Raw genomic sequence first — 16,572 nt, 5'->3', positions numbered from 1 at the left:
ACCTGTCTTTAATTTTCTAAATATTTCTCCCTTGTTTATTGTGTTAAACTTTTTTGAAGAGAATTTATGATCTCCTGTTTTTTTTCTTCTTGTTGTTGTTGTAGATGGACACACTGCATTTATTTTATTTATTTATGTGTGCTAGGTAAGTGCTACAATCCCAGTCCCAATCTCCTTTTTTTTTTCAAGTTCAATGTGAAACCTTTCTGTTCAAGTAATCCCAATTTCTACAAGAAATATTCCATTTTTAGCCTATATAATTCTGGAAAACTTAATAAAGGAATTATTTCAAATAGGTAGTAGATGATGACTCCTCAGAAATATATAAAACATTCTCTCAAGAATCTCTTACACCGGGAAAACTGGAAATAAATTTTGAGGAATTATTAAAACAAAAAATGGAAGAAGAAAAACGGCGAACAGAGGAGGAACGGAAGCATAAACTAGAAATGGAGAAACAGGAATTTGAACAACTGAGACAAGAAATGGGAGAGGTAAGATTTTAAGAAACATCTATATACTATTTATACTTAGGTATATTACTTATATTACCTTATAGGAAGTAACCTTATATTATTCACATAAAGGATACTCAACAAACTTCTATGGGGCATATATGTGGTACAGGCTTCAGCAGTTATATGTACTTTTGGTCTGCTGTAACTCCCTCCTTGCTAGTTTAAATGTATATCTATATCTATCTATATGATACAGTGATGAAGAGAAGCACTGTAGTTCCTTAAGTAAAAAATTTTCCTACATAGCTCAAAATTATCTGGGTACACCATGATTGTGAACTATTGTTCTAAAGTACTATATTTAATATATTATTTTTCCTTGAAACAAATAGCATACTAATAAATTTAATAGAAAAACTACAGGACCATGGATACTATTAGGGCTATCAGTTTCACTAAGTATAATTTTGTTTTTTGATGCTGGGCATTGAATTGAGGAGCTCATACAAAACATATTCTCTTTGAGATACATCCCCAGCCCTACTGGCATGTATTTGAATTATTTTGTTTTACTAAATTATTCTAAAATGGAACTGTGATGATGTTAAATATGTTAGTATGGTCTTTCTAGTGTTGAAATTAAATTTTTAGTGGGGTACCAGGGATTGAACGCAGGGGCACTCAACCACTGAGCCACATCCCCAGCCCTATTTTGTATTTTATTCACCGAGTTGCTAAGCACCTCACTGTTGCTGAGGCTGGTTTGAACTCTTGATCCTCCTGCCTCAGCCTCCTGAGCCACTAGGATTACTGGTATGTACCACAGCTCCTAATTTTAAAAATATATGTATATATTACACACAGGGCCAGTTTTATGGGATGCAACTTGTGTACTCACAGGATCCCATGTTCCGAATACTTCATATGATTCAATGCTCTAAGATTGCCATATTGAAAAATCTTAATTTTTATCTTCGAATTTGTGTTGATTGGACAATGAAATGTGTGCTAGGGCATTGGCACTTTGGCTTACCCATGCTTCCTGCTGTCTCCCTATCACACTGGAATGGGCTCTCAGAAGCCTCCTTCCCAAGCTTTGTCTAACCTTCCCCGTGCCTGGCTACTGTCATACTCAGTGTGGGTGGGTCAGGTTGCTTAGGTGGCAGAAGGCAAGAGAAGAGAAGGCCCCTGGATGTGTCAGGCCATGTTTGAAAAGGGGTAAGGTGACCATTGACTGTCACAGTCTTTGATTGGCAATGCCATGGCATGATTGGCAGGTGACTTAGTGGCATCCTCTTATCAACTTCTGATCGAAGAACTGAATCTCTACACAGAGGTTGTAGTCTCCTGGACGTTGCCTGTTTGTCACAGGTTGGGGCAGTAGGTTTTGAGCAGCTTTACTCCTCTGCTTTGGCTGTAGCTCAGCAAATTATATAGCTGGCTCTGAGAATATAAATACCATATTAATATAAATTATGATTAAAATACCATGAATATGATGTAGGAAATTCTTTCCCTCACTTCTCCCAAAACAGTAGCAATTATTTAATGAAGAAAGCTGAAAATAGTCTAGGAGAACTTAGTATTTAATGGAGCTATAGTTATTATTAATACATGGAAAATTAATGGTCAGACATTCTAATGCTATCAAATTACTATACCCTATTATGTCCAGGAGTTTTGTATTTGTTTTTGCAATGTTGGGAATGGGATTGTCCCAGGATTTGCACAAGCTAGGCAAGTGTTCTACATTCCCAGCCCTTTGTTTTAGACAGGGTCTCACTATAAATTGCTTAGGCTGGCCTCAAATTTGTGATCCTCCTGCCTCATCCTCTGGAGTTACTGGGATTATAGGCATGTGCCACTACGTCTGGCACTCTGGACTTTTAAGAAAATCATGCCCAGTGGGGTAAGCAAGTAGGCATAAAGCCTAAACCAAATTCATAGCTGATTTCTAGCCCAATGTTGTTTCAGTTCTATTTTTTGCCTTCCCCTAAACAATCTTCTTATAATTCCTAGTGAAAATTAATCTTGCCATTCATATGTTAGTTTTAGCAGGTTAATGTGGAATGTTAGAGGCGTTTAGTTATATTCCCTGACAAATATATTTTACATGGAATAAAATGTTTTCTAAACATATAGTGCCACTTTAAGTACATTTGGACATTGTGTTGAAGAAACAGCTAATTTAAGTTTTATTTTTGATTTCAAATAAGAAATTATGCAAACTAGGGGTCCCCTATCTTGTCTGAAGTTTTCCTTTCTTTGGCCAGTCATCATCTGAAAACATTAAATTCCAGAAATAAGCAATTCACAAGTTTTAAACTCTGCAACATTCTATATAGTGCAATGTAATCTGTCACTGACCCACTCCATCCTGCCTGGAACAGGAATCATCCCATTGTCCAGCAATCCTTGTGATATGATTTGTAGTCTCCTCTAATATCAGATTATCACATGACAGCAGTGCTTGCTTACATAATAATAGGTCCAAAACACAAGAGTAGTGATGATGGCAATTTGGATATGCCAGAGAAGCTGTAAATAGCTTCCTTTAAGTGAAAAAGTAAAAGTTTTTGACTTAATGAGAAAAAGATTTGTTTGCTGAAATTGTTAAGAATGAATAAGAAAAAAACCATACATATAGGATTCAGTACTATTTGTGGCTTCGGATATCTCCTGGGCATCTTGGTACATATCCTTGCAGATAGGTGGGGGAACAACTATAATTTGCTGGTATTCAACATATAAAATTTATTTTTTTCTGAAGGAAGAAGAAGAAAATGAAACCTTTGGAATGAGCAGAGAATATGAAGAATTAATCAAATTAAAAAGAAGTGGTTCTATTCAAGCTAAAAACCTAAAAAGCAAGTTTGAAAAAATTGGGCAGTTGTCTGAAAAAGAAATACAGAAAAAAATAGAAGAACAACGAGCAAGGAGGAGAGCAATTGACCTTGAAATTAAAGAGCGAGAAGCAGAAAACTTCCACGAGGTATATACTTTTATATTTAACAGTTATGGTACAATAATGATAATGAATTTAACAGATACAACACTGCCTCTGAAATAAGTTTTAGTACTTAAAAAAAAGGACTTACAACTAACCACTGACATATATAATAATCTGGAAACAAAATAGCAAAAGCACATTAAGATGGCCTTTCTCGGTATTAAAACCTATAGAGATCAACTGGTTTAATCTAAGCACAAGTGGTTAAAAAATATTGGTGTGTTTTAGTTCGATTAGTATAACCCAGTTTATTCAAGTTAAACCCGAGATTATTCATATTAACATTCATGTTTTATAGATGAAGCTATAAAGCCATATGATATGATCAAAATCACAGCATAATTCAGTGGAAGAGCCTTTATTAGAATTCTGAGGACATGAAATTGCGGTATCTTCATACATAAAATAAGGAGTCAATCATTGACCTGTAATGTCCCTTCCTATTTCAGACTCTTCCATAAGTGTGCATTAAAATAGAATCTAGACTTTTTTCCTGCCAGAATTCTATAATATTTAAATTTTATGCCTAAAAATACATTTTCAAATATTCAAGTAGCAAACAGGTATGGGAAGTTGGGAGGGTCTTTAGAAGAGACTTAAGGATGGAATGAAATTATGTGTTAATTACTGAAACTATAACAATTATCAAGGCAAGCATAGAATGAAGACAATGAAGATGCAAGCACAGGTGAGATGAACATGTATTTTTTCTTAAACTGGGGATTGAGCCCAGGGGTGCTATACACTAAGCTACATTCTCAACTCTATTATTTTCAGTGTCTTGCCAAAATTGTTGAGTGTGGTCTCAAACTTGTAATCCTTTGCCTCAGCCTTGGATTGCTGGGATTACAGGTGTGCATCACTGTACCTGGCTCATGTAGATGCCATGTGAGCTGGGCATGATGGCCAAGCAGGAGGTGGCTGAGGCAGGAGGATCTTAAGTTCAAAGCCAGCCTCAACAACTTAGGGAGGACAATTTAGCAAAACTCTGTCTCAAAAAATAAGGGTTGGGGATGTGTGATTCAAAGCCATCTAAAGGGATTTTTAAAACATGGAGTTAACACCAGACATTCTTTAAGCTACATAATGTTGAAATTAAAGGTGGGCTTGGATATAGGCATTAAAAATGAGTGCCCGACGTTTCAGGATCTGCTGTAGACACTGGTACTACCTTAGCGACTAAACTTGTCATTTCTTTTCATGTATCACTTAGAGACAGAGGTGAAGATGGCAAACAATTACTGAATGCTGGCAAAAAAAAACTTGAGGTTAATGAAGTAGGGGTAAGGGAAATACATTTGTAACCACCACTCCTAATGTGGGACCCTGAGTTGTTTTAGGGAAAGTGTGCAAGCCAAATGAGATGTGACTGTGCTTTAATAGGTTTTATATTTATTTAGTGTTATGGGATCAAATTGGAAGGATTGATGTCTAGGAGAGGCTTAACAGCGCTGAGCAAACATTCACACCAAATGTAAAGGTTGCATAAAAGTTGCAGATAAGGACACTCCAGATTGAGGAAACAATGACTCAACAGAGGCTATAAATAAAATGTGGGGAGTGGAAAATAGGGCTATAATGCAAGGTTCATGGAATAATGGGTGACAGGTTACAAATCTGTAAAAGCAGATTATGGGTAGTGTAAATGCCTTTTTAAACTTACATCAACTATCTTCTGGGAAATGTTAATAAAACAAATTTTTAGGACAGTAAAAGACTGTTTATGAAAGAATTCTGAGATCACGATGGATGAACTGGAAAATATGTACAAAGGCATTAAGTTTGGGCCAGGGGAGAAAAGTAGACCAAACTTGTAACAAAACTATTGCTTTTAGGGAAGGTGGTTGCTGAGGAGCCTAATATTACACTGATTACCAATAAAACCAGACATTGCTAGAGAAATCAGTTCTGATGAGGCAAGATGAATAAATTGTTTCGAATAAGGTAAAGGCAGTCTGAAAAATTGGTCCTAAACTTAGGTAAATGGGAAGGTCTAATGTACTGTTAACTTTGCTGAAGGGAGTAGATTAAAGCCATTTGAAAATAACAGTATGAAGTGAATCTACCACAGAAGATAAAGTCAAATCAACATGTACTTGCTTCCTTTAAGTTACTAGCAAGAATAAAACCTGAGCAATCCTGTCTATCCCTACAAAATATGCAGGCAAGATAAAAATAATGTAGGTGACTTCTTGTTTTATTGCTATTATTGGATCTTCAATGTGAGATAAGGACAGGATGGAATTCAATACATCAGGATGTTCTGAATGGTGTTTCCTGCAAAGGACATGGAAGTCCCTCCAATCATACTTTCCTGAATCAAAGATCATTGAGGTAGCCTTTAAAAATCTACTAGCATAATTTTGGTAGAGTGCAATTAAAAGCGAGGACCCTTGTTATAGCAATCCCTTTTCCAAATCTGATCATTTGACTAGTTTCTCTCCTTTAGAATATGTTCAACATCTTTCAAAGTCTCATTCATGTGTACTTCCCCAAAGAATTCCATTCCAGCTCCTGTAGCAAGCACTTCATCTGTATCACACTCATTTGGTATTTAAACCAACTGAACACCTACCTTAGCCTTATCTGACTTCATAATTAAAGTATTCCAAGGCAAAAGGCAAATGCATTGCTTAACTGTGCTGAAGGTGTCAGTGCCCTATAAATAATGTACCTAGATAAGCGTTCATTCCATTCAACAGGATACAGGTTTTTCCCAGAAACCTGAACCTTGCTTTTCAGAGATCCAAGAAGAGATGACATTGTATTTAAGTGAATGTTCATTCACTTTCTCCCAGTTAGCTTATGAGAAATTTTTACTTGTTCAAACTTAGAGAGAACCCTGTTGATAACATACTTTTTAACCTAATAATAAAACTGGATACAAACACAGAAAAACTACTCAATTTTCTTTTACTTCCTACTCCCCCATTAGAACAAGGTTGCAACACCTTAAACTGATATAAAAATATCTGTCTTCACAAATTCTTTAGCTGGCTATGGGTACCCTGAAACAACTACCCACAGTATTATTAAATGGTTTTCAGACAGACCCACAGATGCCTAGAAATCAAGAGTCAACTACTATAGTACTTTACAAAGTATGGATTAACTGAACCCCACTCTATAAGACCACCCTCAAGTGACATCACTATCAAATTGGCCCTTTCCTAGACTCATACTGATACTGCTCTTAAATCACTAATTATACCCATTTCTTCCAACACTTAGCCTTACACAGATCAACTGCACATTTGACCTTAATCCCTTCTTTATGCTACATATACTGTCGTTTAACAGTTTCCCATTTCTACTTGTAACACCTTTCTCTACCATTTGACCAGGATTTGGATGGAATTCATCTCTAGGATACAGGCCTAAGATGGGTAAAGAAGGAAAAATCAAACAAGAAATAACATAAATTATATTCTTTATTATAGGGTGGGAGACTTACGTGGGAAAGGAAGTTCTACTAATCATGAAGGGTGTAGTACTATATTATGACCTTTTTTGTATTATTCAGTAACATCAAAAACAAGCCAGAGTTGATTGGGCAAAATAGGCTGGCATTCCAGTGATATTGTGTGATCTTTACACTGGGAGAACAGGATCATAATTAAGAATGCTTTGCTGGGCATGGTGGTAAATGCCTGTAAACCCAGTGGCTTGGGAGGGTGAGGCATGAGGATAGCAAGTCTGAGGCCAGTCTCAGCAATTTAGTGAGACCCAAACTCAAAAAATAAAAAGGGGTGGGGGGAGTATAGCTCAGTGGTAAAGCACCCCTGGGCTCAACCTCCAGTACCAACTATCAGTTTTTTTAAATTACAGGGAGGGAAAACAATCCTGTCTAGGAGAGCACATGCATACCTAATGATGTGAATCACTTTGTGCCTATACACAACTATTAACACTTCAGTTCTTAAATTTTTTTTGGTCTTAGACACAATACTTTTGTTTATTCATTTTTATGTGGTGCTAAAGATCCAACCCAGTGCCTCACATTCTAGGCAGGTGCTCTACTGCTAAGCCAAAACCCCAGCTTGTTTTTAGAAAACAAGCAATTGTTACTCTTGGCCCATATTTTCTTGAAGGAAGAAGATGTTGATATAAAGCCTGCAAAAAAAAGTGAAGCTCCATTTACTCATAAAGTGAATATGAAAGCAAGATTTGAACAAATGGCTAAAGCAAGGGAAGAAGAAGAACAAAGAAGAATTGAAGAACAAAAGTTTCTACGAATGCAGTTTGAACAAAAAGAAATTGATGCAGCACTACAAAAGGTACTAGGCTTACATTTTTTAAAAAAATTTTCTAAGGATGCTTTTAAATACCATAATTTTATGAAGAGGAATTTAAAGAATGTTTTAATAACTTTCAAGTAATTGGAATATTGTGTACTTAATAATAAGTGTACATCATTTACTTAAACCTTCAAAATTCTACTATACCGCTGCTTTGAAAATACTGATATTATAAATGCCATCCTGATGCATTTATTTTAATACAGAAAAGAGAAGAGGAGGAGGAGGAGGAGGGTAGCATCATGAATGGCTCCACGATTGAAGATGAAGAGCAAACCAGATCAGGAGCTCCGTGGTTCAAGAAGCCTCTGAAAAACACCTCAGTTGTAGATAGTGAGCCAGTCAGATTTACTGTTAAAGTAACAGGAGAACCCAAACCAGAAATCACATGGTGGTTTGAAGGAGAAATACTGCAGGATGGGGAAGACTATCAATATATTGAAAGAGGAGAAACTTACTGCCTTTACTTACCAGAAACTTTCCCAGAGGATGGAGGAGAGTATATGTGTAAAGCAGTCAACAATAAAGGCTCTGCAGCTAGTACCTGTATTCTTACCATTGAAAGTAAGAATTAATCATCTTTTAATCTTTTTATTCTATTAAAAGTTTTTTCCTATTAAAAAAATTATTTTTCTTTTTCTCTTTTTTAGCTGATGACTACTAGGGTACCCTCTCAACTTGGAACTTTCTCTATCTACAACTTTCTTTCTTCCTACTTTCTGTGGCACTGCCAAAAAGGATACCAGAAGTACCACTCTGTTGACTTCTTAATTCCTTTTCATAAGTCTTCAAAACACAAACTCTTATTACAGAATATTGTTTTTCAATTGAATATCAGATTTATCAACATATTCTACAATATGCATTTTAGCAGTCAATAAAATATTTATGAGTGGGAAACTGATTCAATTATTCTATCAGAACTTAATTATAAGGGTGGTAGTATATTTCCCATATTCATAGCAGTTATGTATTTAAAAAAGTAAACATTATTTTGCATGAAAGAATTATCTTTTGTGAGCTTTTATACCTAAAATTAGTCTGAAGTAGATTGAGACAACTAATTAGGAATCAATTTGAGTTAGTTTGTTTTCTTAGAGGAAGAGAATTATAAATGTTGTAGTTTTAGTCTTTCTGAAATAGAAGGGGAATAAGATCATTCTTTTCATGGAAAAGGGAGAACATGCAGAAAAACAAAAGTTTAAGTAAGAATTTATGGAAAACAGACACCAGACAAAACCTAATAAGAAACCACTATCTATACATTGTTCTGAGTGTTAGGGATACTTAAATATATTTTTCAAATGCGTGTAATATATAACCAAACCACTAAAGCAAATTTTATTATGATCTTGTCTGAACAAATTATGTTTTAATTAGAAAACATTTTCAACATAACTATAGTTTTCAAGCTTTAAGAGGACTGAGTAGAAAGCCTTTAATTAAAAATACTAGTCTATTTGTAAATAACTAGTTATGTTCTGTTATCAAGTTGTTTTTATATTTTAATTTTCTGGAAGACAGATTTATTTTACAATGTAAACCCATAATAAAGTAACTTGTATATTAAAGAAAAAAAGTCTTTCCTTGGTTTAAAGAGTCCTACAAGCAGATGTTTACCCTTATCATTAGAATTCTTAACCCACAATAATCCTTTAAAGACAGTCAAGACAAAATTCTTTTTCCTGAGTATTAAATGCATAAAAGACACAAAGTACTCTTATAATTCAAAGTACATTTATTTATTTTTTTTTATTGAGGAGACCAAAATGAATACAAAATTACAGCAAGCATACGTCCTTTTACATACAGTGTCATTAAAGCAAACTCTAAACCACAGTTTGTAAAGTATTCAATTTACCTCAAGTCCAAGCTGCATCTCCCTAAGACACTGTTCCCATCACAGTAGCCATTTTAAGCCAATCTTCTTTTTACACACGGGTAGTTTCTGTAGAGAACACTTTTCTCAGGACGAAAATGCATCGAGCATGCATAAGAAAAAATATATATATATATATATTCGCAAATACATTTAAGAGTTTTCTTTAGGGGTATTACTGAAGAAAATAAAACTCTGGGATTTATTTGCTTTTTAAAAGCACCAATTTAGAAATCCCTCAAACGTTTTATTGTGGTAAGAAAAATCAAGTGACTGTTCAAATAAAACGTAAGGTTATTTTCAGAGTCAAATTATATTTAACTAGGTATTGTTAAAAAGCATTTTTAAATGAGGCAGAATTTGCAGAAAAAAAAAGTAAAACATCCTCATTGATTAGTAAACTTTACTACATTATTCTAGACAACAAGATAACTTTTTAGGTAGAAGATTCTACTGGCAGAGCATCCAAACAAATACTGTTACTTAGTAATATACTCCTATTTCTTTCTAAGTTACTCTGCTACACCTAACCAAACCTGCCATTATGAATAAACTACAAAGATATTTAAGGATACGTTTTACAATGTTAATAAACAACTAGTATCAAATCACTAGTCTTAGTATTAAACCATTTTCATTAGTTAAAAAACTATACTTATTTCTAAACAAAACAAAACAAAAAAAACCAAAAAACATCAAACTATAGAATTCTAAGTATCACCACACTAAGATGTTTTAAAAACACATTGTTAAGTTTTTGCTCAAGTGCTAATCAAATCAATCAGTTAAATTTCAATCTAAACATTTTTTTTTCCCTACCACCACTAAGATCCATTATCATTTCAAACCATCTGGCTCACCTTTTCTGCTTTCCCTTTATTTCAAAATTATGGAAAGGTTAGCGCCATTTAAAAAAAATGCTTATCAAGAAGGCTTATGAATTAAAAAATTCTCATGAGATAGCAACAATGCCACAATATCTATTAGCATTCATCTATATTTTCTTTTATAAAAATGCAAACTACAACTAACCAAAACTTGACAGGCTCAAGAGCCCCTTTATATTATCAAATTTTAACATAACTACATTGACTATCAAACACACGTAAGCATAAATGTGGTGCAGTAACTTAAGAAATTTAACAGTTCACGGAACATTTAAGATCAAGTGAATAGCACTTTAAAATGAAAAGTGATCAAAAGCAGGTACATTACACCCTATACCATATTATGTATGGGAATACATTTCATATTTCTCAATTATGATTTGCCAATTTTACCTTCTACATGAGCCCTTCTATGGTCCATGCTCATCGGCTCACCAATGGCATACACTCAAAGGATTCCTCTTTATGGGTAACTATCTCAGGACCTGATTTTATGAGCTATGATTTGGTGCTTGCAGCATCTTCAGCACTGTGTGTGAAAATGAAGGCAGTATTTTTGAATATTTTTCTTTGATGTAGAGATAAGCAGGAGTTTTAAAAGGATCAGCACATTTTAGAAATTGAATAAACAAAACTGGTATGATGCTGCTTTAATACAATCATCTTAACTCAAAATTATGTACCAGTTAAAATCATCTATAAGAACACACAAACACTTAAAACTGGCAAAAATAAAATAAATGCAGCGTCAGTTATTAAAATATTATAAGTCAGAAAAATATTGGTTGCTACACAGATTATGAAAGGTTATTTGCTATACAGTTAACATTTCACTGATGCACATGCCTTTTATCAAAACATACTGCCAGTATTTCATAATTTTTTCTTTTCAGCATTTATGTTATGAAAACAGACTTGTCTAAGATAAAAAAGATAATAAAAACTGTCCCATAATGTTCTTACTGAATTATTATAGTTCAAGAATAAGAAAAAAGAAAATAAAGAAACCATAGCTTTGGAGGGCAAAGAAAATGTCGTGTCAATCATAAACAGACTGTGAAGGCTGTTGAAGTTTCTGACCAACCGTTTTCCTAAATTTTGAAAACTATGCAACTGTCCTTTCTTAACTGCAACAATTTTATATTTGGGGGAAAAAATGCAAAAGATGTGCATGTAGATCAGTTATAGCAGCAATCTACATTATTTTCGTTTTAATAAAAAAATTAAAATGAAAAACATAACCCAGAAATGTACAGTTGCTTGAACAACTTAAAAGACTTTCCACTAAAATGGTAGCATAACAAAATACATTTTGGGGTAGCAGCAGCAGATTGCTTTTGAGTACACAACCACAAAAACCTCACAGGGACAACATTAATGTACTGAAATATTTATTTATATATGTCCTTAGGTTGTGCTTACCTGTGCTTTTTGCAGCAGAACCTAAGGTGGAAGGTCTGGGAAGGCACTGTGAAGTATAAATAATTGCACTGTTTGCAATTAATAAAGATTTTAAACCTTAAATGAATCAAAATCAACAGCCTCCAATTTGTGAGTTATGATACTGAATCCAACTGAACTATTTCTTCAGTTTTAATTAATAAATGCACCACTTTCCTAAAAGATCATCTACACAACAGAATCATGCAAAATACTCAAATTTTCATGTCAATACCCTAATCTTAAAGATAACAGATAACTAACTCCTTAACTATTAAACTTCAAACTAGTACTACACATCCATATCTAAATAAGGGTAAGGGAAATCACTCTAGGTTATATAAAACAATCAAAAACATTTCAAAATATCTAAAATGAACTGTACTGCTATTTTCCCCTACAGGTAATCTCAACATTTTGTTCTTGCACATCTTCCTTTACAGTATATTCAAAGCAACAAATGGTGCTCCCCACCAATGACAGAAAATATATTTATGGTGTTAAAAGTGCTACATTGCTTATTATTTGCAAGCTGAAAACCACTTCTGTCTTACACATTTCAAGTTTTTCATATTAATATATGATATGCATATTTTAACCAAAAAACAATATTTTAGGAGCACCAATAATACTGTTCAATTTTGTTAATGATCAAGTTTTCTTTAGCTATAGCTAAAGCATATCAAAAATACTTACCCATTAAGCTCACTTAGAAAAAAAAAAAACAGAACTATGTATTATTCTATGTTAAGCAATTATAGTTTTCCAAGATATTAGCACTGTATTCCAACATAATATTCACACAAAATATGGCATTTGCATTATGTGGAACATTGACAAAAAGATACTGTTGCAGTTCATCAATTTGTCATTCTGATGTACTTACAGTGCAATGCTCCTTGAAGGAACACAATCAAGGATGATACACAGCACAGTCCTCCTCACCCCTACAGAGCTAGTTCTATACTGGCTGGATCAAACCTGCACTTCAACAGACAATGGCAAGACAGACTGTATTTGCATGTAGTCTATAAATATGCAAAGAGCCAACAAATATGCAAAGAGTAAAACAATGGATTTCAACAAAATATCAGAACTTCAGCATGAGTGTTAAAGAGTAATAAAATGATTTCAAGTACATAAAAAAATTAAGTTGATTCAATGACTGGACTTGTGCATTTACAAAACAAAGCTTATCTATACTGCAAAAATAAAAAAAGAGAAAAAAGAAAAAAACTTGAACGTTTCCATACCCCAATTATGTTTCAATGGCAGATGCAATGTAGCTATACTTTTTGCATACTATTCGCTTTTCTACCCTAAATTTAGAAAGAAACACACTAATATTATATACATTGAAAGAGTTACTTTACATGAAAAAAGTCATTATACTACTCAAATTTACTATCTGAAAACTGTTTAAAATTAGTTATGCTGAAACAGTCTTGGAAATCAAGTAAATATCAAATTAAGAACAGAAAGGTTAACTGTTATAGCAGCAGTACAGGTCTGAAACAGTGGTCATGTATAAAAGGAAATTTTACTGTTAATGCAATGGAAGTATGCCAAAAGATCATTGTACACACATGCAGTTTTTAATCAAACAGAAGGGAAAAAAATGAAGATATCAGGATTACTTGTGCTGAAATAGCCAAATACAATAAATGGAAAAGTCTCCAATCTACCACTATACTGCAACGGGGAAAAAACATGCCAGTGTTTAAAAACTCAATAATTCACGGGGAAAGCTTACATATTTGTGTATATGTATCTTATCATTGCTAAGAAATTACGAATTCTTTAAATACCCACATATCCAACTTACCGACACAGGAGGTTTCATATCATTTATTGTAAAGCACAAAACAGGCATTTTTAAAAGTGAAAGTATACATTGAAAAAGTACATTTATATCACAAAGCATTGACCACATAATAGTTGCAAATACATTTGCTGGAATGTGTACATCTACACTAAACACTAAAAACAAACCAATTTTCATTTCTACACAGAAATATTAACCTCCTATCAGTAGTGATAGATATTTTGTACATTTTCAAAAAAAAAAAAAAGAAAAAAAAGGGAAAAAAAAACTACTTTAAATCAAAAACAAAATTAAGATCTTCATCAAGTCGTCTGCATCCATATATTTAACAAAGGTTTTTTTCCCCCACACAATGAAGCAAATACTGTATTGTCCACTTCTTATTATTGGCCCTGTGCAGAAGAGATACATAAGAAATACACAAAAAGTTAAAGAAAATCCTTTAAATGGAGCTAATTCAGGAGTGAATCCTTTAAGAAAGAAAAATTGGTTAATATAAATGGTGGTGGCTTCTTGCATGATTTGCAAATCCCTGGGGGGAAGAAAATTTATTTTTAAATCAAAGGCATTGTAGAAATATTCAGCACTCGGATGCCAGAAAGAATTATTTAAAATAAAAAACAAGAAACCCCCAAAACAAAACAAAAAACCAAATACACAACATTTCACTTATAGTCTGCCAGATGAAAATAAAAAAGATAAACAATCCCAAACAGACAAAACAGTAAACATGCAGAAAACATGACTGGAAAGGGGGGGGGGGGGAAATCAACAAATTAGTATATTTATTTATTATACCTGAGGTGCTGGAGGATGCTGTGGCATTCCCTGGGGACTTGTCTGGGCATAATAAGCTGCTTGTTGTCTATAGTACTCAGCCCAGGCCGCACTATAATCTGGTTGACCACCTGGTGGAGCCCCAGTAGGAGCAGGAACTGCTTGACCTTTAAGAAAACAGAACAACTTTGTTGCTGCAACCATAATTAAAAGCCCAGAAGAATCTCATTTCTAATAAAAACAATACCTTGCTTCTTGTAATATTCCTCCCAAGCCTTTGAATAATCTTGTGTCTGCCCTTGTTGACCTAAAAAAAACCCCCTATATTTTAATATAAAATTATATCCACTGTAAGTACAGGTTATAATGACAAAGCAGAGGGTCAGAATTCTGCCTGTTTATCTTAAATATTCATTAGTGTTGAAACTACTCTGAAAAAAAAAAAAATCCCCCCTCTTTTCTTAGTCTTATGTTAATCATGGATTTTTTAGAAGTCATCACTATTAATTAAAAACAAATACTTGCCAAAATCCACATAGCCTTAAGTAAAGGTAAAAATTCAGGCATAATACTTGAATCAATTCCAGAGTTAAACTGTTACTGTTCCGGAATAAGTTTCAAAAGTACTTCAAGTTAAGCAGTCTGTAAACCTTTGGATGGTGCCCTGGTAGTGATGGCAAACAGAGGGTAAAAGAAGAGAGAAAATTCTCTATTTTTTTGGTTGTTTATCTATTTGGATTCATCTGTTATACAACTGGTCTTGAAATTCAAAAGCCCTCAACAGAGAATTACAAAAAATATTTATAAAAAACACTTAAAGGCCATGACAGACTCAATGTTTAAATTACAACAAAATATTATTAAAAATAACTTGGCAAATAACACAAAAAATTAGATCAATGAAACACAATACTCATGAGGAGCAGATCTTTCTTTAGGCAAGATGACTTTTCTGAATTATAAGATTAAAGAGACACTGAATGGGCTCTGAAAATATAAAATTATAAAAGATTTTCTGAATAAATATATTGTACATGTTAAGGACACTGCTGAGTATATTTGGAAGAAAAATTATCTGCAACTTACTTTGTAATTGTCCATGTACAAAAAACATTAAATACAAAGGGATATGAATCAATTTTTAAAAATGGTAAAACTGGGTATTTGCTGTACCCCCCCCTCAATTTTCTGAAAGTGGGAAATTTTCAAAATAGAAAACACAGCTGGGCAGTGGTGTGTGCCTGTAATCCCAGCTACTTGGGAGGCTGAGGCAGGAGGATCACAGGAGGTCAGCCTGGGAAACTTAGCAAGGTCCTGTCTCAGAAAACAAAGGGCTGGGGATATAGCTCAGTAGTGGAAAACCTGCTTAGCATCTAGGCCACACACACACAGGCAGCAAAGAGAAACGAGGACATGTTTTCTTAATCATAGCTCCTACACATGAACACTTGGTTTTATTACATAATTACATAGAAAAAATACTGGAGCATTATATGGGAAGATATTTTTATGTTTGCTGGATGTTTCCAAAAAGGCAACTTTATGTAGTTTAAGAAAGTAGTAGCCACCATTATAAAATTATAACAGAATTAAAAAGCCACTGAATGAATACAATTTTAAGTTATAACCATTAACCTTAAAAATGAATAAAAAACCCCTTTCTTTGGGCAACAGAGAAAAATTTACTACAAAAAATTCTCATATTTCTTTTTTTCTTCCATAAATAACTTTTTCCAAAAGTGAGTTTAACATTTTGACCTTTATAAGGAGACAATTCAAACAAGTTTCAATATTTGCAAAACAAATAACAGGTAGTAAAGGCAATAAAAACACATCTCTTTCATCCTTGGAAACAAACCTTGTTAAGACAGCAATAATTCCCACTTAAGTTTACAAAATGAACAAAACTTCATCATAAGATATGCTTAGGTTAAAGGATATATAACAAGAGGCTTGCTTGCTTGCTTATTTATTTATGGTGCTGGGGACTGAACCCAG

The 16,572-nt window shown here is 33.7% G+C and overlaps 2 protein-coding genes across 16 annotated transcripts in view; one reads left to right on the top strand and one right to left on the bottom strand.

Moving 5' to 3' along the window:
• NEXN (nexilin F-actin binding protein) overlaps nt 1-9,342 on the top strand; it is a 52,900-nt gene extending 43,558 nt beyond the window's left edge. Inside the window, exons 10-14 of the mRNA XM_081307696.1 lie at nt 297-495; nt 3,233-3,450; nt 7,560-7,745; nt 7,973-8,330; nt 8,417-9,342. Coding sequence (XP_081163822.1) covers nt 297-495; nt 3,233-3,450; nt 7,560-7,745; nt 7,973-8,330; nt 8,417-8,430 — 975 coding nt within the window. The 3' untranslated portion in view covers nt 8,431-9,342. The remainder of the gene's footprint in view (nt 1-296; nt 496-3,232; nt 3,451-7,559; nt 7,746-7,972; nt 8,331-8,416) is intronic.
• Nucleotides 9,343-9,486: 144 nt separating this feature from the next.
• FUBP1 (far upstream element binding protein 1) overlaps nt 9,487-16,572 on the bottom strand; it is a 32,300-nt gene continuing 25,214 nt past the window's right edge. For 8 of the 15 annotated variants that reach the window (XM_081307697.1, XM_081307704.1, XM_081307703.1 and 5 more), the window contains 2 exons: nt 14,596-14,741; nt 9,487-12,000 (listed from right to left, as the gene is read on the bottom strand). In XM_081307697.1, the coding sequence (XP_081163823.1) occupies nt 11,893-12,000; nt 14,596-14,741 (254 nt within the window). In that variant the 3' untranslated portion in view covers nt 9,487-11,892. Of the gene's footprint in view, nt 12,959-14,014; nt 14,190-14,595; nt 14,742-16,572 lie in introns of those variants that run through there. The other 7 variants (XR_014023741.1, XR_014023740.1, XM_081307706.1 and 4 more) reach the window with 7 other exon arrangements.

Source organism: Spermophilus citellus, assembly GCF_964194105.1.
Source record: "Spermophilus citellus genome assembly, chromosome: 9".
Classification (NCBI taxonomy): domain Eukaryota; kingdom Metazoa; phylum Chordata; class Mammalia; order Rodentia; family Sciuridae; genus Spermophilus; species Spermophilus citellus.
Note: the sequence above shows the minus strand (reverse complement) of the source record. Positions and strands in the feature narration are given on the sequence as shown.